The sequence below is a fragment of the Oryzias latipes genome, chromosome 4 (genome assembly GCF_002234675.1).
Source record: "Oryzias latipes chromosome 4, ASM223467v1".
In the NCBI taxonomy this organism is placed as follows: domain Eukaryota; kingdom Metazoa; phylum Chordata; class Actinopteri; order Beloniformes; family Adrianichthyidae; genus Oryzias; species Oryzias latipes.
The window spans coordinates 31,354,092-31,377,979 of NC_019862.2; the positions used below are offsets into that span (position 1 = coordinate 31,354,092).

Consider the following 23,888-nt stretch of genomic DNA (forward strand, 5'->3'; position numbering starts at 1 on the left):
ATGATGGACACCCCTCACACCGGAGCCACACCGGCGGCCTCCTGGTCCTAAAGCCCGACCTGTTAAAGCGCCACTGTCAAAACATACAAAATCTTAGCGTTTTTGTTGTTTCTTATTTATTTAAAGACATCTGTTTGATAAATAAATATAGAGCTAAAATGTTAAAATATATATTTTAAAAAGACTTACAAAACAATCTAACTTTAATCTAGCAGCAGAGTATGAAGAAACCAAATACTTGACTACAAACAATAACTATCAATGTTATTAATTGGTTTGTTTCAAGCACTTTCCAGAAATAAGAAAAACAAAAAAGAAAAACACAATAAAAGTAATAAAAAAAACATTTATTTATCCCATGCCTGTTGTGTTTTACTCATAACTGTAAAGTTGCTGCAGAAACAGATAATTCTAACGACAGTAATGACTGGGTTGTTGGAGATCCGAAGGCTTTTAACAGATGCATCTGGGGCTGTATTTCAAAATAAAAGAAATAAAATAGCACAACAGTTAACTTAAATCAGGTTTTGCACTGTTTGAAGAATAATATGGATTCATTCTCTGTTTTTATTTGTGACAAATTTCAAGATTTTCTTACAAAAAATCTGAAGTATCCCTTTGACTTTCCCTAAAAGTCAATAAAAAAGAAAAATAATTTCAGTAAATGTAAACAATAATGACAGTTACCACACTTCTTTTCATCTTAATAACATTTAATTAGAAACAGAAGCAGAAAGAAAAAGAGGTTTAGGTTTACTTTGCCAAATTTTTCCTTCAAAGTCATTTGAAAGCCGTTTCTTTCCTTAATAGCAACAAAAAGCATCTTATCTTTTAAATTCTTATGTCTTTTTGTCAGAGTAAACATGTGGGCGTGTCCTCCTGCCCCTGCAGGTATCTGAAAGCCTTCCTTCCAGCCAGGTGAGGAAGTGAAGTCCTTCATCGTCTCCTCTGAGACTGAGTGAGATTCTACAATACCACAGTTTAAATATGCATGTACAAACCGGTTAGCACACATCCATAGCCCATCTGTATATTCTGTGTTTTTACTTTATTTAATTTTATTATTACGCATAACATACGTTATGTGGTAACAGTGTACATAAGTTATTACTTACTTTTTAACTTTTCCTATTTTTGCACATTTTTAACACCCCTCATTCTTTTTCTTTTGCACATTGCTATCATTCTTCTCTGATTTTTGAACTGCTGTAACAATTGAATTTCCCCAACGTGGGATCAATAAAGAATTTCTCAATCTCTGAGCTCTCAAGCACGAGGAGGAAAATCAGACTGTCTATAAACAAATCAAAAACACGATGCAGATTTCATTTGTGCGGCAAAAAAAATTGTTTTTAGATCAAACAACGTACAGAAAATTCTGCTTTTGAGGATTTTTTTGAATGTAAGCTGTCCTTATTGTTAAGCATAAAGAGGTGGACAAAATAGTTGATCCCCATCAGTTAAAGACAGAAAGTCCAGAATGTTCACTGAAATTGCTTGAAACATTCAAAGTAACAATAAAATAAAATGTATTGAAAATTAAATAATCCAAATCAGACATTACTTTTGAGTTTTGGATTAACAGAATTTAAAACGAACTAATGAAATAAGGCTGGACAAAAATGATGGTACCTCCATAAAAGACCTTATTGTCCAGGGGGTCATGATGAACTCAGGTATGACCTTTAATTGACATCACAGCTGTTTTCAAACCCAGAATCAGTCAGTCTGCCTATTTAAAGGGAGACAAATAGTCACATTGCTGTTTGGTGAAAAGCTGTGAACCACACTGAACATGGACAACAGAAAGGAGAGAATTGTCCCAGGACATTAGAAACACAATGATAGACAAACAGGGTAAAGGTAAAGGCTATAAAACCATCTCTAAGCAGCTTGAAGTTCCTGTGACCACAGTGGAACATATTATTCAGAAGTTTAAGACCCACGGGACAGTAGCCAACCTCCCTGGACGATGGAAGAGGAACATTGATGACAAATGGAGGAGACGGATAGTTGGAACTGTATCCAAAGAGCCCAGAACAACCTCCAAAGACATTAAAGGTGAACTCCTAGATCAAGGTACATCAGTGTCAGATGGCACCATTGGTGGTTGTTTGAGCCAGAGTGGACTTCATGGGAGACGACCAAGGAGGACACCACTGTTGAAAGGAAATCATCAAAAAGCCAGACTGGAATTTGCAAAAATGCATGTTGACAAGCCACAAAGCTTCTGGGATCAGATGAGACAAAATTGGAGGTTTTTGGTAAGGCACATCAGCTCTATGTTGGTAGACTCAAAAATGAAGCATCCAACCAAAAGAACACTGTCCCTACTGTGAAACACGGAGGAGGCTCAGTTCTGTTTTGGGGCTGCTTTGCTGCATCTGCCACAGGGGGTCTGGAAGTTGTGAAGGTCAAATGAAATCTCCAGATGATCAAGGCATTCTGGGTAGAAATGTGCTGCCTAGTGTCAGAAAGCTTGGTCTCAGTCTTGGGTCATGGGTCTTCCAACAGGACAACCATCCAAAACACACAGCCAGAAACCCCCAAGAATGGCTGAGAGAAAAGCGTTGGACTATTCTGAAGAGGATTCTATGAGTCCAGATCTGAATCCCATTGAACATCAGTGGAAGGAGCTGAAACATGCCATTTGGAGAACCGTCAAACCAGAGCCAACTGGAGCAGTTTGCTCATGAGGAGGGGGCCAGAATACCTGTGGACAGGTGCAGAAGGCTCATTGACAAATACAGAAACCGTTTCATTGCAGTGATTGTCTCAAAAGGTTGTGCAACAAAGTATTGTTATGGGTACCATCATTATTGTCCAGTCCTATTTAGTAAGATTGTTTTTTTTTAAATAATTCTGTTAATCCAAAACTCAAAAGTAATGGTTGATTTTGATGATTTAATTTTCAATAAATTTTAATTTGTTTTTTTGAACGTTTCAAGTCATTTCAGGGAACATTGTGGACTTTCTTTCTTTAACTGAGGGGTACCAACTATTTTGTCCTCCACTGTAAAACATATTTTACTTACATTTCTCGCTTAATGTCACCAAAGCAGAAAAGGTTTTTAGCTTGTCATAATTAAAAAGTTAATTGGTAAAAAACACATTTTAAACATCTGGATTAAAGATTAAAAGAAAACCCCAAACACATCATAAAACTAGACATTTTATTATTCAGCTTCAGTTAAATGCATGACATATTTTGGCCGACAGTCTCCATGATGCTTTTCTTACAAGTCAAGAAACAAATTAAAATATAATAATTAGCGTGCATTTTAAAAAAAGACTTCAGGAGCGAGCCTATAGACTTCTGGGGTTGTGGGTTTATTTCTGTACAAACGACAGTAACATTAAATGTACGGGAGCCTTTGAAAGAAACTACCGTGGAGTTTAGCGTAAAATCACACATGCAAATATTCCTGTATTTACAATTCACTTAAAGTAGCAAGGCCCGTTTTAACTGCAGAGTAAACTGTTAAATTAAAAAATAAGTACTGCAGGCCCCAGAACAGAAATCCGGACAGACGGTGCAAGTTTTGGTCAGAGAAGACTCACTTTTAGTTGTGCCTTTTTTAGAAACGTTGAACAGAAATAAGAGGTTACTGTGAGGAGTGAAAGTGCGGTTCTACGCCAGCTTTGATCCTCCCAACATGCGGAGGCTTTTCCCCTGCATGGAGTCTGGGAAGCAGACGATTTAAGACGAAAGCGTTTCTCACAGAGGAAAAGTCTTCCAGAAACACGCCGAGCACGAATGGATCTGAGCGGAGCCCCCTGGTTGGTATGTTCTGAGACAATAACAGGTGAAAAACAGCGGCATGGTTGTGCGACAACAGTGGATCCTTCAGCGGGACCCTCAGCCTCTTAAACGTTTAATAGAAAGGTTTTCTTTCTGCAGAAACGTTACCTTTGCAGGCCACTTTCATGAAAGTTGGTATCAAAGCTAAGAGTGCTATTTAGGCAGCAAATGCCAAACTGCCTGTGAAAAAAAAAAAAAAAAAAAAAAATCACTGTAGTGTTCCTCAACTTTTAAAAAAATCCCCCCCCCCCTTTAAAAGCTGCTGTCAGGAGGCACACTTCAGAGAAATAAAGTGTCATTTATGTTGTTTTTTGTCCATTCTTACATGCATTTCACATCTGAGGAGACTGAAGATTTTAGTTTAACAGAGTAGAAATGAACAGAAAGACCCAGAAGACAAACGTCTCATTTGTTCTCTGGAACAACAAGGTCCCTTCAGTTCAAAGAGATCCAGACGTTAAACTTTCCAAAATGGTCCTGAAAAACCTTCAGAGCAGTGTGGTTTTTAGGTGTAGATGTCCTTCCCACAGTGAGATTTAAGGTGTAGTGAGTTTGGTTAGAAGCTAGGAAGCTAAAGAAATGACATTCTGGAGAATTCGTCTTGCATTTGTGGTCTGGGTGGAAGATGCTCTTCACAGCTGTTTCTTTGAACAAGAACAAAACCAAAAAGTAGGAAATAAAACTTGAATCCGGTTCTGTTGGGACTTGGAAGATGCCAGAACGCATCTGCCGTCTTTTTGTCTGCCGTCTAAGGTGGCCACATCCTTTCCCCGAGCTGCTTTGGTGCATTCTGGGCCGTGCCGGGCCGGGCCGCGCCTGTCGGAGCCAGGCCAGCGGAGCGGGACGAGTCTCTTCAGGAAAGTTCAGACTTGCTTAGAGCGATGGCGAGCTCCAGGTCCTCTTGCTCCTGCTGGGTTAGCCTTGCTAGCCGCTCCTTTTCCTCGCGCTCGCTCTCGCGCTTTGCCCATTCTATCATGTCTTCTTCTGTTGGATACTGCTCCATGGAAACAGACAGAAAATAAAAGCCATTACAAGCACACGCCGGGTTTTTCCCTGGAACAGAGGAAAGCCGCTCACCCAAACCAAACCTGCTCGCCTCATTTTTCCCAGCAGGCACAGCAGAGAAGCGCGGAACAAGACGCAGCGGGGAAAGCAGAGACTCGGTTTCACCGCGCTTAGAAAGCTGCGTGAACGCAACCATGCAAGGACCAAACCTCCACGTGTTTTCAGAGCAGATGATCACGGTGAGCGACACAGAGCATGCATGACTCTACAGGAAAAATGGAAGCTGGACATCAATGCCGTCAGAGGATGTGGATTCAAACCAGTTTGGGGGTTTTCAGAGTTTTTGCATGTTTCTTTCATCATTTATCACTTTTTTTGCCTTCTTTGATGCAAAAAAAGCTCAACTTTAAATATAAAGTTAAGCCTGAAAGGCTTGTAAATTAAATTTGAAATGTTTAAAGAGGTTTTTCCTCCCCAGCAAAACAAATCTGAATGATAAACGAGATGAAAATGCAAAAACGGGGCCTCGGCATGCTCAGGTTTGGTTTATTTCCAGATAGACGTCACGGATGCACACAGAAGCCAGAGATGTTGCCCTTGATTCAACACTTTATTCAACTTGATGGACACAGATATATAAAAACAGAAACACACACACTGACAGTACAGACCGGTCCACAGCACAGGACGAGGGATGAGACTGTGGAGCCATGGAGGAGATGGACAGAAACAGAAGTGGAGAGCAGTGAACGAGGGAAACCGGGATGGCGTGTTAGAGCATGCAGGAGTGACACACATGCAGTCAGGTGGCATCACAGGATGGAAAGTGCACGCCATATTTACACCCCAGTCTAATACAAAGAAATATCTGCTGCTTTTTGACACTTTTGTCAAGCCTTTTTGCAGAAGTTATTGAGGGGAAACGGAGAAGAGCTGCTTCTCTGTTTGGAGTAACTTGTATTTAACTTGAAGTGAGGCACCTTTTTCCATCACTGTACAAAGAGGGTTAGAAAACCCCCGCAGTCATAATTTAAGGAGGCCGACTGCGACCCCGTTTAAAAGCAGCTTTAAAATCTCTGTCAGCTTATCGTTTTATGTCACCAAACTCCTGGTTCTCATCAACCGGTGGGTTTAAATGCAAGCAGCCTCCCATCTCCACTCACTGCCATCAAAAATACCAGGAAATGATTTCAGTGCTGCAGGTTTCATGAATTCTTTGTACATTTGCACTAAAACTGTAACGTTTTAATCATCAAATTGGGCTAAACCCAAATAAAAGACGAACCTCCGTTTCTCTGGCTGTCAGCTTCTAGCATCCATAAGTGCTTCAACTAGAAACCAGCAGCAGAAAACCAAAGTCACTCATTTCATTCCTTTTGGACTGTAGTGGCAGTGAATGGAAAGATTCAGAAGGCTGGTCCATTTTGGGAGGGAGGGGGGCAGGATGAATAAAATAAAATAAAAAGGAGGAGGAGGCGGAGCTACTACTGAGATTCAGGTGGTGGTGAAGGAGACGATGAGAGGGAGGTGCTCACTTTATCAAAGCTGGCAAACCCATCGGCTTCCCGTACGCTCTGACGAGGAGGGGAGGAGGGGGCGAAGGGGTCGGCTAAAGGGTCCTTGACAGGCAGGGAGGAGGAGGAGGAGGAGGAGGAGGAGGAGGAGGAGTCCCCGGCGGTCTGTGGGAGGAACGGCGCTCTTCGCTGGAAGGAGGAGTCGGAGGACTCGGTTCTAGAGACAGACGATCTCTTACCTGCCGGGGGGGGGCACAGACAGGCTTGAGCGTTACGACAGACAGCCGAGGCGTAGCGCCTACGGGTACTGACCTGGGGGGGGAGGGGGAGGTCTCGTGGGTGTACCGGTTTTGGGGGGCAGAGCTGGCGGCACGTCGGCACTTGCAGGCGGGGTTTCGTCCTGGAAAAGGTTCTTGTTGTTGATGCCAAACTGGTCGGGTCCGTTTGACTGAAACGGAGACATTCAGAACACCGGAGCTCATTGACTGTATGGGAGAACTGGACTGAGTGGCCCCTCCCCCTGGCGTTCCAAACAGGAAGTAGGCTTCAACAAGTTAAAATCCCACAGACTTCCTTAGATAAACAGCTGTTACTCTTTCATTCTGTTGGTCAGAAGAACCATCTTCTTCATCCCTTTTTCTGTAATTCAAGTTATTTATGTCATAAACGGACCAATCAGATGTTTCAATAAAAGTAGGCGGAGCCATGTCAAAAGTTCAAAACCTCTGACAGATTTGTCGTAGGTGTCCGAATTGGGAATAAACGGCGACTGAATTGACTTTAAGCGGGAAGCAAAAGCATTTTCTACGGACGCCACTCTCACGCAGTCCGGGTAAAGAGTCGATGCCTGAGCTCCTTCAGGTACGACGTCCACAATCCCTTCACCTGTACCTTCACCTGCATCACCGTTTCATTCAGGGGGGGGGCTAGAACCCAGCGTACGGTACCACCGGGATGGTAGAAACACGGGGATGTCAGTGGTTGAATTCTACTCAGTTCTAGCCGTTCATTGCAACTTCCAAGCGATTGTGGGCGGGCTTATCTGAGAACAGGTGAGGCTGCGTGGGTGGGCGGAGCTTCAGGCACAATGCTTAACCTTTGCTGCACTAAACAAAAGTTTCTGATTCAGTGACCTGGTGGAGGGAGTGACGCGTAAAAGAAAGACTGTCGGCTGTTGAAACAAAGTGTCTTGCCCCATCTTTTATTTGACCTTTAACCTTAAGGCATTCAGAGTGAACAGCAAAGGAAGCATCTGATTGAACCAGGAAAAATATGACAATAAACCCTTTGAATCCTTGAATCCCTGCGCTCTTTTTGAAGCAGCAGGAAAAGATCAAATCTAAAAAACATCCAACCATACTCGGCAGCAGTAATCAGAATACTCTGGAGTAACAGAGTACCTCATACTCCTTCACACACCAACACAGTGCATCAGAAATTTACCTCCACCCGAAATTCAAACCAATTCCAACAAAACTGTGGGAGTTTTTTTCCAACAGGGTGTAAATGTTCATACTTTCAAATCTCCTGCTGGAATCAGAACAACAAACGGATCTTTCTGCCAGAGTCCAAATACTTTAAGGTTTTAACAAACGACCATTTACCTTAGTCAAGGCACTAAAATCCGCAAAGCCTTCTCCAAACGATTCGTTACCAAACACGGCAGCAAAGGGATCTGAAAGAAGAGCAAAAGATTCTGATTAGTTCCAGGTGCTGCCAGAAGGGGGCGCTGCGTCTGTGGAAATACCTGGATCTGAGGAGGCGTTTCCTTTAGTACCACCTGGAGCAAAGGGGTCGTTGTTGAGGGAGGGGGGCTTCTATAAAAGGAAGGAAAACAAAACAAGGCAAAGATTCAACTTTATTTTATTTTTTAAGGGCTGATGAAGTAAAACAAAAAATTAAGAATTGAACACTAGAACTTATTTAATCTCCTACATTTATATGCAGTATTTCAACATTAAAAGTTAAGTCTTGATATTATTTTACTTAAAGAATCAGATTTTTTTCGTTTAATTGATTTCATTTTTCATTTCAATCAGAACAAAAAAGTCAAATTTAAAACAATGTTTTCCTCTTAGACTTTAAGGAACCTAAAGTTTTTTATTTAAAATGAATTATTAAACATTCAGCTGTTTAATTTTGAACCTTTTAAAGGTTTTTCAAAACAAGATTACGTATTTTAAAGCAGTGTTTGGGATCTAAGGGCCAGATTTGGATCAGATCAGGAACCAAAGCCGACCCACTCACCACTGTCAGCTCAGAGCTGGGTGGAGAACTGCTGAACGGGTCTGATCCTCCGTCCTGAGAGGCAAACGGGTCCGTCTCGCCCTCCACAGGGCTCGCCTTGAACGGATCGGCGGCGTTCCCCTGGTTCTGAGCGGAGCTGAACGGATCTTTGGGCGCTAGAGGAGGATTGGAGTCCTTGGAGACGAAGGGGTCCGCCGCTTGTCCTGAAGCCGCGTCATTCAGCTTGGACGCAAACAGGTCCGGTTCTGGTATGCCGGGAGTCGTACCGAACGGGTCGGCCGGAGCGGAGAAGGGGTCCTCCGTGGAGAAGGCGACTTCGGAGGTCTGCGCGAAGAAGGAGTCCACGGCGAAAGGGTCTGTACCTTTAAACGGATCTCCCTCAAACGGATCTGCCCCAAACAGAAAAGGTAAAGGAGATAAGTTCCCCTCTGACATCAAAGGGTCTGTTTTTATCATAAACATCAATGTCAATCAAAGAATTCACCAGCTCCGCCCGATTTTCCGAAGGGATCATCTTTAAAGGGATCGTCTGCGAGGAAAAACAATAACGTCATCGACATATTTTCATCAGACTGTCAAACATAGGAGCTTGGACCTTCATCAGCTCGGTCAGAACAGAACCCGTCCAGCACTTACGGTCGGTAAACGGGTCGGAATGGAAAAAGTCCATTTCGGGCAGGGATGGGGGGCTGGTCTGTGGCGGTAAGGAGCGAGGGACGACCTGAGGGGGCAAAGAGGAGGCGGCCGTCTCTGCAGACTCTGACGGGTCGTCTCTGCTCTCCGGCTCTGGAGACTCCACCTGTTGGGGTCCCAGGACAAGCGTTAGCGCGCGGCGCTGACAGATGTTTACGCTCCAAGTGGAGACGACCTTCTCTAGATAAAAGGTTACACTTTTGCCGCCATTCCTCCTTCCTGCTGCACATTTAAGGGAAAGGTTCACGCTCAGAAACTCATTTGCACAGACAGATAACCCGGTGAAAAAGCATTTTGGGCAAAGTGAACAACCCCCCCCCCAAGAAAAAGAAAAATGAAATGAAAGCAGGAAAAACCATAAAATAAATGAACGGGGGCCGAAATCCCTAACGGGGCTCAAAAAATGTATAATCCACAAAAGAAACCCAAAGAGATGTCTGCGAAATACAAAGGTAGGTTTGAAATTATTATGGGATGGCCACAGCACCTACCATTTTCTGCCAAACCACGAAATTTGGCTATTGTAACATTTTCACACAATGCAGGAAAAGAAACTTTTTGTTTCAATTATCTTCATGAAATTTCAGTTTCGTTGACCTCTGACCTCGTTAGAGGTCACCAGCTTTAAAATAATTTTTAAATTTAAACTCCTCCCAAGGATTTTGATCTAGAACCTCTCAACTCCTTAAATATCTTTGGGAAACTCGATAATTAAACATTTGCAGATGTTGAGTGGTGTTACCGTGGCGATCTCCCAAAAATTTTTTTTTTTTTTTTTTTTTTTTTTTTTAAATCAGAATAGGCCTGCAACATAAATCGCTAATCACAAAAACAAAGAAATCCAAAGCTTTACTTTTGGAGATTCTTCTTAAATATTACTTAGACCTGTTCGTTGCCCCCGGGCGACCAAAAAATAAAGTAGTTGCTATGGAGACAAATCCACTCGAAAAGCTGCAATGTTGAAAAAAACTGTTTTTCATGAATTTGCCATTTGTAGTTCAGGCTGACATCAAAATCACAGATTTTTGGGCAAAACTTGACGCAAAGGTGAGAACGTTTTGAGGTGAAATGTATATAATAATGAGACTGGTCACCTTCAGCGGTGTGACTTTAGGCGACTCCTCGTCATCATCGATTGTCTCAGAGGAGATATTGAGGGCAGAGCTGCTTTCCTGTCAACACACAGTTTAGTAAAGATTCTGTTTTATTTTTACAGATCTATGATGTTCCGCTTGTGTCAGGGATCCGTTTTACCCCAACAGTGGCCTCCTGATTCTTGGAAAGACTGTTGTATAAATCAGAAGAGGCGAAGCAGGCGAAGAGGTCATCCAGGGCGTCGGGTTTGGCGCCTTCTTCCTGCAGAGGCTTTGGACTCTCACCTCCCTTCCCCTCTTCTCCTTCTGTCTCTTTGGTCTTTTGCTTTTCATCTAAACTGTTCTCCTGCTGTCTGCACGCAGCAGGAGGTTCCTCCACCTTCAGCTCCTTAGGCCCATCCTCCCGGTTTGGGGAGCTGTCGTGGTGCCCCCCGGCGCCGTTGACCATGACCGGAGAGCTGTCCTCCAGGGCTCTCTTCCAGCTGAGCTGGGCGGTCACAGACCTCTCCTCCACCTGAAGGTCCTTCACCTTCTGCCGGACCTAAATGGTAACCACGGATAAACGCCATCAGCCTGTGGAGACGCCCCGTTTGCTCTGGATGGAGCGCGTCTGGTTTTTCTAAGACTCCTGTGGGAGTTTCTGACCTGTGACACTTGTGTGAAGGAGTCATGCACAGACTCCTGCAGCGGCGTGAGCTGCTCCTGCGCAGCCTTCACCTTCTCCTGCAGCCTCCTGCTCTCCTCCTGCAGAGCCAGCAGCTCCTCCCGCGCTTGGACCAGCTCCTCCTCGTACTGGCATATCTTCTGCTCCTGCTCACCGTGCTCCGACTGCAGTGAAGCGATCTGAAGAGGGGGAAACGTTTTGATGAGCACACAAAAGAGATGCTTTCATCCCCAAAGATTCAAACCCACCAGTTTGGCCTCCTGGCTGGTTTGCCGTCGAATGTGGGCGAGCTGCTCCTCCAGAGAGCTCTTCTGTTGGTCCAGCTCCTCCAGAGCCTCCTGGACTTTCTGCCGCTGCGTCTGGAGCCGCTGCATCTCCTCGTTCTCCTTGGCCACCTCATCCTGAAGATCCTTCGGGAAAACATCCAAACCGGAGGTTAGGAAGCTTCAGGAAGCAGATGTTTGAGAGTCTCAAATGAAAATGAAATGAAGAGCAAAGTATATAGTAATCATCATCACAACAATTAGTTTTAATCTAAGATTACAATGAACAAACTACAGAGTTCTCAGAAATCGTCTCTACAGCAACAGTTTTAATGACAAAACCATTTAACCAGTTAAAACTGGTTAACGGCCAACGGGTAGTTTAAGACGAGAAAGACTTCAAATAAAATGACAACAGATGTAAAGCAAGTAACACGACATTTTAACAGGTAAAAGCACACCTGGGATTAAAAAAGAATGCTACAGATCAGAGGTCACCGAACTTTTTCAGGCTGACGGGGGTTTCACATTTAGTTTTTTTTATCTTCCAGTTTCCCTCAACTGTTCAGGCTAAAGTTCATCTGTTTATCTTCATCCTCTGTAAAATGTCTGCAGCTGCTTTATTCTTTATCTGTACACTAGATTTGATGTAGGCACCATTAAAATGTGATTTATCCTTAACTGTCATAGTGGAAGTTTAAATAAATAAATAAATAAATAAATTAAATAAATAAAACCAACTTCAACAGATAGAAATAAATATAAAAAACAGTTTTTCTTTTTCTTTAATATGATTTACAAAAAAAAACAGGATTCCACAGTTTGAGCAACTTTCTTAGCAGCATCGTCGTGACATTAGACAGCCGGTTGCTGAATATTCAGCATTACTATTATGGTCTGTTGGAGCAAACTGTTGCATTAAATCCATGATTGGAGTAAAGACTCCTGGTTTTTGTCTGTTAAATGCAGCGTTCTTTTATTTTGAAGTCGAGGGTTTTTCTTCCATTTCCTTTCTTCTGTCAAAAGAAACTTTCCTGACTCGTTTGTTCTTGCTAACTGCTGGTTTGGGGATTTCGATGTAGTGGTTGGCGTGAGACGCTTAAAGAAAGTAGCAGATGACCGAGGAGTCGGATGTTGAGGAGAATCCAGTAGTTTTCCAAAATAAAACTTCCTTCAGAATTGGATTATCAATTGAAAAAACAGGATGAATGTTGGTCCTGGCTCGGTACAAACTGGTTGGACACCACTGCTATAGAAAATGTTTCAAAGCTGTAAAAAGAGATTTAGCTTTTAAAAATATCCAGATTTCCCCAAATAAATGTCCAAATTCTTAGGGATGCAGGAGGATCGAACTCTGTGTGGAAGAAAACGACTTCAAACCTAAATGGAACGATCTCTTAGGAATACAAAAATCAATTCAAAGGTAAGCTGCATTATAGTGGGACTCTCTAGAGGTTCATTCTGACGCCATCGTCCTGAAATAGAACAGACTTTAAATACACAGCTCTAAAAATAAACTACGGGACATCAGCCTCGTCTCCTCCAGGAAACGGCTGCCTTTGTCAAAACATGATCCGTGTCATCTGGTGTTTTTAATAAATCAGAAATAAAAACGTTTTTTTTTGGTGAAGGTTTCCATCTAAATGACACAAAGACAGAAATTGAGATTTCCAATATCCATCTCACAGCAGAGAGCCGTTCTCCTGCCAGCCAAACCACAAGTCCACCTGTCTGTTCTGGATCCCTGAAGGAGGAAGGAGGAGAACATACCTGCACTTCGTCGCTGCGCTGCCGAATGGCCTCCTCATTCTCCTTGATCTCCTCCTCCACAGAGCTCTTCTCCCTGGGGTTCCAGCACAAAAGACAGGAGTACTTAGCGAGCAAAGAGAGACGCTTCCCGCCCGGTACGCCGACCAGTCCCAGCAAGGCTCCTTCCCCCCGCCCCTGAGAGGAGACCACCTCCTCTCCCTGAACCATCGTGGTCCAGAGAGACCTGCAGCTGAGGCAGGCGGGAAGCAGTCCAACAGAAATGGTCATGGCGTCAGTTTCCCGGGGTGCGAAGGTGAGCGAACGCGTGACGCGTAGCGAGGAGGAGGAGGGAGGAGCAGTGATGAAGGGGGTGAAGCTGGAGTCCGGAAGAGCCGGCCTGCAGCTCACGAGCAGTTCGGGACCTTCTTCAGGAGCTACAGCTCCTGTCAGACTTTAGAGGATCGCCCACATGGAGACCAGCGTCACGCCAGACAAACATAGAAAAGTCATTTTAAAAAACAGCAAACCTTTTTACAAACACAAACCGGCAAGTTCACATAAGGCAGAGAAAAAACTAAGTGATTAAAAATATAGATTTAGCTCAAAGGAAATGAGAAATAAGGAAATAAGCAGGTAGATTCTGGATTTTTTTATAAATATATATAATAGAAACTTTCCTGTTTCTTCATTTTTCACAGCATTTAATGATTTAAAGCCACGTCAAGCCGAGAACAGATCCACAATTCTGAAGGTAGAAATTTAAAACAGAACTCTAAATAAGCACTGAAAGGAAATCCAGAGGAATAGGAGCTTTGTTTTTGGAGCCGTCACATTTAGGTTTTAGAAAAAGCTTAAACTCCACAGCTGGAGTGAAGACGGTGAAGGATCATTTAAAGGAAGCCAAATTTTCACCCAAGATTTGACTTGAAATGCCGCTTTTTGCAGCCAGAAATGAAATGAAAAAGCATAATCATTGCATTTTATTGATTAACTTTATAAACTGAAATTCAGAAGTTTCCTAATGTCTGCAGATAACATGGACGACTTGCAAATTTCATTTTAAAGTTAGAAAAACAAAATCCTTGAAACTGAAACCTGAAAGAAGTTTGAATTTTCGGTTAGTTTTCTCCTTTTTAAAACTCAAGTTCACAAACTACAACTGTCAAGGCAATTCTTTCAAAATGGTTTGGAATTATTCTCATTTTAGAAACTTTTTAAAATAGTTATTAAAAACAATATATTAATATATTAACAAATATTAATGCAGCTGAAGTGTTTTTTGCTCATAAATTGGTTGCCTTTCTGAATAAATGGAGCCTCCTCAGCATTTCCCAAAGGCTTCCTTTGATCTTTCTAATGTTTTTCACATTTATATTTTTGACTGTCAGAACAGTAAAGCTCACGCCTCTGCTGCTCCTACGTCGCATCACATTCTCCAGAATCCTTTGGCTGAGAAAGTCGCTGCCAAAACCTGAAACAGCAGCAAACGGACATCATTGTGTCAAGTTTGATCTATGGTGAATCTTCTGAGTCTTCCACGCATCTATTAACCCATAAACTGTGATCTGTTTGGAAGAGCAGCTGGGCTGGAAACCACTTTTTCACTTCTCACTTTCAGCTTTCATGAACAAAAACGTATTTTTAGCTTAATGCAGGAGTCAGAAACCTGAACCTCTGATTTGGATCAGTTTCCCACTGAGATGAAAGAACAGGGAGCTGCAGCACTAAAACATGTTTTTGCTGATATATCACTATAGTTCATCAGGATATTTATTTAATTATTTATTTTAATTAGTTTTTATTCTTTATGAGCGTGATATTTCCTTTGATCTTTTGTCCATTTTCCACAGACTTTTCTGTCTGTCAAAACAAATTCCCTTTGATGCAGACGTTTCCATTTCTATTTATTTTTCTTTAAATCCAGTAAACCCAATAAATTATATTAATTTTATGGATGACAACTATTTTTTTATTAGGAAGCAGCTGTTAGTTTGTGGTAGGTCTGGAAACATAAGCCCCGCCCCCGCAGCGTGTTCTACACAGACAGATCAACATACGGCCATCGTAGCAGCACGGTGACAGGGTAGTGGGGGGCCCCTGATAGCAAATTTAATTCATTTCATGTGGAAATGGGTGGTTTTAGTTTAGGGGGATGAAATGATTGTTTGGGGGCGCTCATGTGTCCCCTACGAGATCGCCACTGACCGTCTTTCCATCCCATAACAGACTGTGGTCGGCGTTCACAGCTGCAGACACGCCCCCTCCGCTGCTCTCTCGCTCTACCTGACTGTGTTAACGGCTCCACGACCATCTGAGAACACGACGGTTATTTTCCTGAACCACAGAGAGCCGCAGCTCAGGGAGGAAAGAGACGCATGCGGCTCCGGAGCCGCTGGATGCCGACCCCTGGCTTAGTGTGAGGAAGAAACTAGCAACAGAAACTGACAGTGAGCCCAACAGACATTTCCAGAGGAAAAGGCAGGGTTGATGCTATATTGCTGAATGAAAATGAAACTTAAAGGGGAATAATTGGAAAAATATATATAAATAAAGAAAGAAATGATCAAAGTTGAGCATAAATAAAGTCAAAACAGCACAATATCAAAAGATGTGTTTATGGAAAATGCCAGAGCCGGGTATCGAACCAGCGAGCTTCTGCACCAAGGATTCCCCATGGATTTCAATGGAGGCAGAAATCCTGGAATATCTGGAAAAGTTCAAGGATTTGAAGGACCAAAAGTCACAGCTGGAAAAAGCTGAAAGAGCTGAACATTTGGATAGTTGAATGGTTGAAACAGATGAAAATTGTAGAAGGAGATAAGCAGCAAAAAATGGTGGAAGATACTAGAATAAAGAAAGAGAAACAGGAAAACAACGGTTGAAGGATTTTTAGCATCCAACCAATTATAGGCAAAGAACTTTCTAATCATGAAAGATTCTTTAAAAAAAAGTGTTGGTAAAGACATTTTCTTAAACTAAAGTTGTAACTGTTGGTGGTTGAGAATCTTCAGAATAAATCTCAAACTAATGTTTAACATGTTTACAGTTAATTATACCGGTTTCAGACAGAACTGAACTCAGAAATCCAAAAAAATGGATTACTGGAAACACTGACCCCTGCTGGTCAGTTTGGGATACAGCATGTAAATGTAAATGTCTTTTTTTATGATCGAACCTAAAAAAGCTTCAGTCATGTCCTGTTTTTAACACCTCCGTCTGCAACATTTGCAGTATATCTACGGTTCATACTGATAAACGTGATCTAATACAAATATTTTGTTTCTTTAACTCCACCCCCTGCTTTACTACAGCCAGACGTTTGTTTTTATCTTTTCTCCAACTTGACTCATGGCTTCATATTTGCTTGTAATAGATGCACAAATTAAAATTACCTTTGTAGTTCTACAATCTCGTTACTGAGAGAGTCGAGCTCCTTAATGGCAGAGAAGTCAGCCGCCAGGTTGGCAGCATTGCTCTGGAAAAGAAGCAGTGAGAACTGCTGGTTACAACAAAACGATGGAAAATATTCAAAAGAAACAATGAGACGTAACTGCAAAAACGGAAAAAAAGTGGGAGGAAGTAAAACTGACATCGGAGATGAACGACAAACTAAGACAAAAAAAACATTTGTACGTCTAATGATGAAAAACTGTCACCAGAAAAAGACGAAAATGAGCACAAACAAATTTACTTTTGCCCCCTTTGTTCAGTCCAGCTGACTGGACCCATTCAAGAAAACGTGTTATGTTAAATAAAACCGATTAAGAAGCCGTGCATCAAGAAAAGTAGAAGAAAGAGAAAGAAAAGGGCCTGACTGGCTGACCTGCTTGATGTTTTGTCTGTCTGAGGGAGGGATCATTTCTTGGGAAAGACTCTGCGGAGGCTCCAAGCCTTTGGTCAGCTTCAGATTGATGAGATAAAGTGCCAAGGCAAACTGTTCCCGGGTCAGTTTCCCGATGTCTCCGATGTCACAGAGCTCCCTGAAAACGCAGTTATGAGGGTGACGTCAGAAAATGATTTCTGCTCTGGGCAGAACGGTGGCAGCGGGTCAGAAGCTGATGTGAGGAGGAGAATCGATAAAGTGACGCTCCGGCGACAGAATGTTCAGCTCAAATATGTGGGCTTTTGTTTAGTAGATGTGTGCTTCAGCATCAGCATCTCCTGTTTTTACTCACCAAATGCGAGCGAGTGTGGCAGAGGGCAGCCCCGTTTTCAGGAAAATGTCCCTGACTTCTGGTCCGGACACCAGGCCGTCCATGTCCCCGTCCGTCTTGCTGAAGAGCTCATCGTACTTGGCCTTTTCTGCTGGTGTCACCACCCACTGTCCACGCAGGAAAAGAAGGTTTTCATGCTGCAGCAACAGCTGGATGCCAGTGCGGCCCACATCACGGTCCCCCCACTCACCTGCACCTCACTTGGGCTGCTTTGAAAATCGCTCTGCGCTAGCAGGTGTGAAAGCATCCTAACCGCGAGGAGAGGCGGAAGAATAAAAGACCAGGACAGACGGTACTCACAGGGGCAGCTGCTGGTGTCGGGGCAGGAGCTGGAGCAGGTTTGGGAGGGTGGGAGGCGGTCTTGGGACCGGCGTGGGAGGAGCGACTATCTTTGACGGACGGGGGCGAGGGGAGCAGGGGCATCGGGGGAGAAACGGCGGGCTTTTTCCTCTTAGAGGGTGGAACCAGGGGGGGAGGGAGGGACATGGGAACGGGCTCGCCCTCCAGAGCCCTATAGACCAGATACATGGCCTGGGGGGGCAACAGCATCAGAGGGGAGAGAAAAGAAATCCATCAATAACGGGACATGGTTACTGAACCATCCAACACGGACAGAAGTGCAGCAACAACCCCACACACATGTTCACTTTTTCTGGCTGTAAGGCTCGCCTTTGGCGGTCTGGGAGATTTTTCTCTTAGTGCAATTTTGCACGTTTTTTTTTGGGATCCTGATTGGCTGTTGACTACTGTCAATCAATCTCCTTTCAGTTTGCCAAAGTTACATAAATCTTCTAATTCTGGACACGTTTTTCTCGTGTGAAAATGTTCATGTTTGTCTGGGAAAAGCGTACAAAGTTTGCGATAAAGGAGTTTTACTGCCTAAATACATAATTATAAAAACTAAAGATGTCGGCGTGTTTCTGTGTTTGCTAGCGCAGAGGAAGAAGCATCCGCCTCGGTGGAGATGTTCAAAAGCGTTACAAGGATTTGCTTTCCAAGATCAAGTGTCCATTCTTTCTTTAATACATTTCTCACAAAAGTGCAACTTAAATATGTTTGTTTTTTCTTCATTATGCATTTTTGGCATCTGCAACGTTTACTATAGAGAGACCTTTAATCTGGAAAATGTGGGAATTTCACTGATCCAAAGTCAACTCCCACAATACGTGGAGGAACGCTACACGTCTGAACAGATCTGTGTGCAGGAAAGTCATTTCTCACCACAGAAAACTCGTCTCTGTCCAACATGCCATCCCTGTCCAGGTCGCTGAGCTCCCACACCTTCAACACACAACACCATGTCATCAGCATCGGTCAGACACGCTTCCTCCAGCTGAGATTTACATCAGAAATTTTTTAGACCTCTGCACCAACGTCATGACTTTTCTTCCGTCAGACCCTTCAAGACCCCCCCCCCCCCCCCCCCCCCATCCATCACTTCTGTCAGCTCCCGATTCACAATTTAGACAAAGAAGGACTGACAAATGCAATTTAGAGGTTCCATTTCTTAATAAATGTCCTCCATCATCAGAAGAAATGCCACTAGAGCTTGTTAAAAACATCATTTTCATCAGAAGAGGTCTTTAACAGGATCGAGGTTTTTAACCACAAAGTTTAGCCCAAACGGGGATTGTAGTTCAGCTGATGGAAAGAAGCTTTCGCCAGAAATGTAGAGCTTTTTAAACAAAACTAAAACTTCATTATTCTGTAGTCTCTTCAGATTCACCTAATTGTTCACACAGAAATAATGGTTTCTTCTTACCAAACAGGATGCTGATAGAATAAATCATACTATTATGAGGCAAATGTCTGTCATGCTGCAGTAATTCTTCATTATTGAGGAACAAAGCCTGCAACCCCCCCCCCCCCCCCCCCCATGAAAGAATTAAACTAATTGGTTATGATCAAAGTGATTGAATTTGATAGATCCAATCACTGCATCTTCATTTTATGGAAATGTGCAAAATCAAAGTTAAGATCCTGTGATTTTGCCCTGAAAGAACGAGATGTTTTTTCAGGACTACCGTCTAGTGAGAAATCACACAAAAAGACAGGAATTGTTGGGATGGTTCCCCAGAACTAACTTCACGCCAAACTATCCTTTCCACCGGCTACACGTCAACTTGTTTAACCAGAAAACTAAGGATATATATGATTTTTGCTCACCACTTATAGACAAATCTATTTGTGAGGAGCAGTTCTCCACACAAAAGTTGACTCTAGACTCTGATGAGGATGTTTCGCTAATCTGATGTGAACCTACTTTCCTTTAGGTTTTAAATCAACGTTCTGTGAGGGTCCAACCTTGCAGATAAACAGAAAGCATTCTGGTGCTTCCTACCCTGCCGAGGATGTCCACTGGAAGTTTGGAGTTCAGCAGGACGGGCTTGACCTTGTCTCCAGAGAGCATCCCCCCCACGGGACCTAGACTGTCAAAGATGGAGTCAAACTTCATCTTCTCCTCCGGCTGGAAGATAAAAACAGCAACAAGGTAGTTACACGAAAACATACTGACAGAACAGAACGAACCCAAACCATGTTTATAGGCCAACTGTTACAACATTAAAATGTAAAAATTAAAGTAACTTTTTGACAAAAATAAAACGGAATTGAACAAAACACAATATTGATTTCGTGGTGACTTGATGAACAAAACAGAAAGCGGAAGCAAAAACTAAACCGTGGTGGTCATTTTTAACCCCTTCATCCTGTAGGAAGACGCTCACCTTGACGACCCAGGGAGCGTCAGCCGCCGCCGCCGCTCCTCCGGCTGACAGCGGGCTGCTGCTGTCATGCTGGAGAGTCACACAAACATCAGTCACAACAACATTTACACTGAAAAACATCAACCTTCATTCATATTTCCTCACTTTAACAAACAATGAAGTCCGAGGAACCAAAGCTTAAAGGCAAACTTACAAACTTAGGGGGAGGAACAGCCACATGGAGATTCTTGAGCGCCACCTCCAGGCCATTCTGGGCACACGCAACCAACCTCAACGCAATGAAGAATTGCTACAAAAAATAAATTTAAAAAAGACAGAAGTCACTGAGGAACGATCTGACGGTCACAAATCTAATTAGAACTCAAAAGACGATCCAAAGAGGATTTCTACCTGTTTGTTTAACGAACCCTTCCTTTCAGAGTCTGATAGATCCCAGATCTATGGAGAGAGTAAGTAGAAATATTAACAGGTTTCAATCTGTAAATCAGAATCTAACCTGGATAAGTCAAAACTACCTGGCCCAGGACGAGGTCAGCCAGCCCCGACCTCTTCAGGAACAGGGCGGCGTCGGCTGCTGCGACACGCCCGCTGCCAGAAGGATCCACCTGCTCGTGCAAAGAAGAGCCCACGCCAGAGCCGCGAGCGTCAGTCGTGTTCTGCACGTCGTGTTTCTCAAAACTGGGTTTTATTGCAGCGGCTGTGATGTCAAACAACATGCGGTTTGTTTCATCTCCGTTTAGCCTTGCTCTCCTGCCCGCCCCGTGACATACAGCAGCTCAACGCCATGAATCCATACGCCCTACAACTGAACCTCATCGTGGGTTAAAGGGAAACCATCGTCTTCCCTGAAGCTCATCCCTGGGAGCTCTGGCTTGAGGGAAATCATCATTAATTCATGTCCTTTATTGACTGCAGAGGCATGAAAGAGATCAGAGCTCACTGCAACACCAAAGCTCTGTCCTTATGAAGAGACAAACACTAAGGAATATCTCAGGTGAGTCACATGTAACCCTGAACTTTCAAAGTAAGAGCTACAAAGAAAAGGTCTCAACTTTTTGACTTTCAAAATAAGACGTTTTACAAAACCACATAGAATGTGTAGATTGATATGTCCACTGTGAGATACAGTACATGTTCATACCTGTCGATAGTATTTGTCATAGATGGGATTTCCACTGGAGAGCTGTTCAAGAAAATTACACAATGTTAGAAAATGTTCTTATAGCCTTAAAGCAGATTTTCATAAACATGACAAACACAGACACTTAAATTCCCAATAGAGCAAATGTTCATTGATCCACTCCCATCACCCTTTGATCTGTTTTCACGATGTTTAATTACGATTACGTCGCTTTTAGCCTAAATTTGAAAAAGGACGGAAGTTTATTAGAAATTTGCCTCAGAGTTGTAAACGGGACCATTCCAGCGACACCTCCCCATTACTGAGAGCTCTCTGTTTACACTCTCTCCCGCTATCACAGCCCCCCCATACCCCAACCTGACATTACCGGTGCAACAAAAATGGCGGGAAATATTTGAGCTACCCGGCTACCGTTTCAAGCCAGATTTTGGTTATCCTTATAATTAAGGAAAAAGTAAAGCATTTTAAATTTTCACTATGCAGTCTAAACCCTGAAGGTGGGGTTGCAACAAAGTACAACGCCTGATGCTTGATATTTATAAAAAACATTAAAGGTTCTTCAGAGGATGGCGGTGAGAGCCGACTGCAGGACACATTTCCTCCACCAAAGCTCATAATCGACGTGGAAAACAGAAATACACAACAAGCTGTCACGGCGTAGACAAAACTAGATTTATCTTTCCTCTAGAACTTCCTAAAAAAGAAAAAAAAAAAAAACTTCTTTCCTCTGTGTGCTGCTGGCCCTGAAGAGGAAACGAATCAGCATTTCCTTTTTCGTGAGGCCGAAACAGACGCAGAGGCTTTCAGTTCACAGGTGAACTGAAGGAGGAGAGCGGAGAGCGGTCGGCGTCTCATGGGTGAACTCAACAGGACACTCAAAGCTGCAGAGACCCAGACCCAAAAAGCGCCTCCAGACCCCAACGCTCTGTGGCAAAGGGGAAGTGGAAGAGGCCGGCCGTCAGCGGTTATCGCTTAGCCTTCTTTAACGGATGATTTACTGCCAGATAGCAGGCAACACAAGCCTCTGCCTCCACAATGGAGGCGCTGGGACAGTTGCAGGCTGTAACACTGTGGTCATTGTACTGAAGACCTCCAACAAGCACTGAGGGGAGAAAAGGCTGCATCATCCTGTCACTCAGAATAAAAAAGAAACAGCAAAGAGCAACACACTCAGGGCCAAAGGCACACATGGGGCCACGTTTGGGGACTCAAAGCTACATCCATGTGATGAACTCCTCTGTGGAGGGATGGCTGCAGCCGGCAGACACCTCCTCGGTTGCCACAGGCAACAGCTCCTCAGGTAACTAGAGGAACCTCCTCACCTGACTTCTGCATGCTAAATAACTTGCTTACAGTTACACACAGGCAGGACCCGCCCACGGTGACAGCTGCGTTCTTCATCACAGAAGCAACAGGCTGTGTGTGTGTGTGTGTGTGTGTGTGTGTGTGTGTGTGTGTGTGTGTGTGTGTGTGTGTGTGTGTGTGTGTGTGTGTGTGTGTGACAGCACACACATGGATTGTGTTCGGGCTCACTTCCTCTTTCCCCCCCCCAGCTCAACCAGATCGGAGTTTGTCCGCTCGTGAGTTAACGGCGGCTAGCAAGCTAACAGTTAACGCCGTCCACTTCCGAAAGGTCAGAGGGGGTCTAATCAGTCCCACTTTACTGCTAAAAACAGCCCAAATCAGGTTAAATACCCAGTCTAACTATACAAAACAAGCACATCCACGGAAAATCGGCATTCAACTAACTCTGGGCGGCAAACTTAGTGACTTAAACTTGGTGTTTTTAGCAGAACTAAAGGAGGCGTCAGTGACCCAGAGCCGCTCCACCAGACCAGGCGTCCCGTATTCCCAACTCTGTCGGGACCGACCACCCCAAGCAAAGGCCGGGGCCAAACCCCTCCGGGCTCCGTCAGCCTCGCGTCGTTGATGAAGTTTAATGAGGCAGCCCGACACTCACTGGCGAGCTGTTAGCCGACATGCTAGCTAGCTAGCTACGCCCTTACGCCGTCCCCAAAGAGAATCCAGAAACTTTTCAGAGTCACAGCACGACTAAACTTCCAAAAAGAGACGCCGCGGGGAAACAAACTCCCCGTTTCCATGAGGTCACTTGAACCAACACCGCTACAGTTTCGGAACTCACAACAGTCAGAAGCCAAAGAGCTCCGGCGCCGTTACATTTGAGTTGTAGGAGTGTTACCTGAGTGAGAGACAGACTGGCAGCCATAGTGTTTCTGCTTCCCACTGCCTTCATTCTGCTGTGCTGCAGGGCGCAGACGGGGCTCGCTGGAAAACCCGGAGCTGGACCTCCGCGCAGGAACGGGCGCGAGGCGGGCAGCTTTCAGGGAAATGTGACGTCAATTCACGTCGAACATGTCAAAATAAAACACCCTAATTATGAATAAAATAAAACTGAATTGAACATAACATAATATTAATGTTTACTGTATGTATCCGTGCAAATATATTTATTATTAGGGGTAATCATGTCACAAATTTAACATCTTTTATTTTCTTTATTTTTCAATTTATTAATATCTTCATTAAATTGATATCAAAATTAATGTATTTTTCTTTTTATTGCTTGAAATAAACATTCATCTACATTATATTGAGTTGTTAGAAAAATTTGGCATTTCCAATATGAACGTACATTTTTTCAGAGTAAAAGAACAAATGTAAACATTTAGTGATCCCTCACATTTGCCAAGAAAGAATAGATTTTTGCCTCATCTTCAATCATTTTTCAAGTTTTGAATTTCAGCAGTTGGATTCA

The 23,888-nt window shown here is 43.4% G+C and overlaps 1 protein-coding gene across 4 annotated transcripts; it reads right to left on the reverse strand.

Annotated features, from left to right (window-relative positions):
* Positions 1-3,159: 3,159 nt before the first annotated feature.
* Positions 3,160-23,441, reverse strand: eps15 (epidermal growth factor receptor pathway substrate 15). Of its 4 annotated transcripts, none has more exons than XM_011474559.3 (25): positions 23,313-23,441; positions 21,113-21,154; positions 20,487-20,576; positions 20,362-20,409; positions 20,165-20,260; positions 19,972-20,040; positions 19,587-19,712; positions 18,467-18,526; positions 17,546-17,776; positions 17,207-17,352; positions 16,855-17,011; positions 16,424-16,506; positions 13,053-13,125; positions 11,268-11,429; positions 11,001-11,198; positions 10,516-10,896; positions 10,356-10,433; positions 9,205-9,367; positions 9,053-9,097; positions 8,569-8,957; positions 8,069-8,138; positions 7,926-7,996; positions 6,634-6,769; positions 6,343-6,560; positions 3,160-4,796 (listed from the first exon to the last, which is right to left on the reverse strand). In XM_011474559.3, exons 1-25 carry the CDS (start codon positions 23,364-23,366, stop codon positions 4,656-4,658), a joined length of 3,327 nt encoding a protein of 1,108 aa, XP_011472861.2. In that variant the 5' UTR covers positions 23,367-23,441; the 3' UTR covers positions 3,160-4,655. The 4 variants fall into 4 exon arrangements, with proteins under 4 accessions (XP_011472861.2, XP_020558420.2, XP_020558419.2 ...); XM_020702761.2 differs by having other exon boundaries at positions 8,069-8,135; positions 23,256-23,432; XM_020702760.2 differs by having other exon boundaries at positions 23,256-23,432.
* Positions 23,442-23,888: the final 447 nt, after the last annotated feature.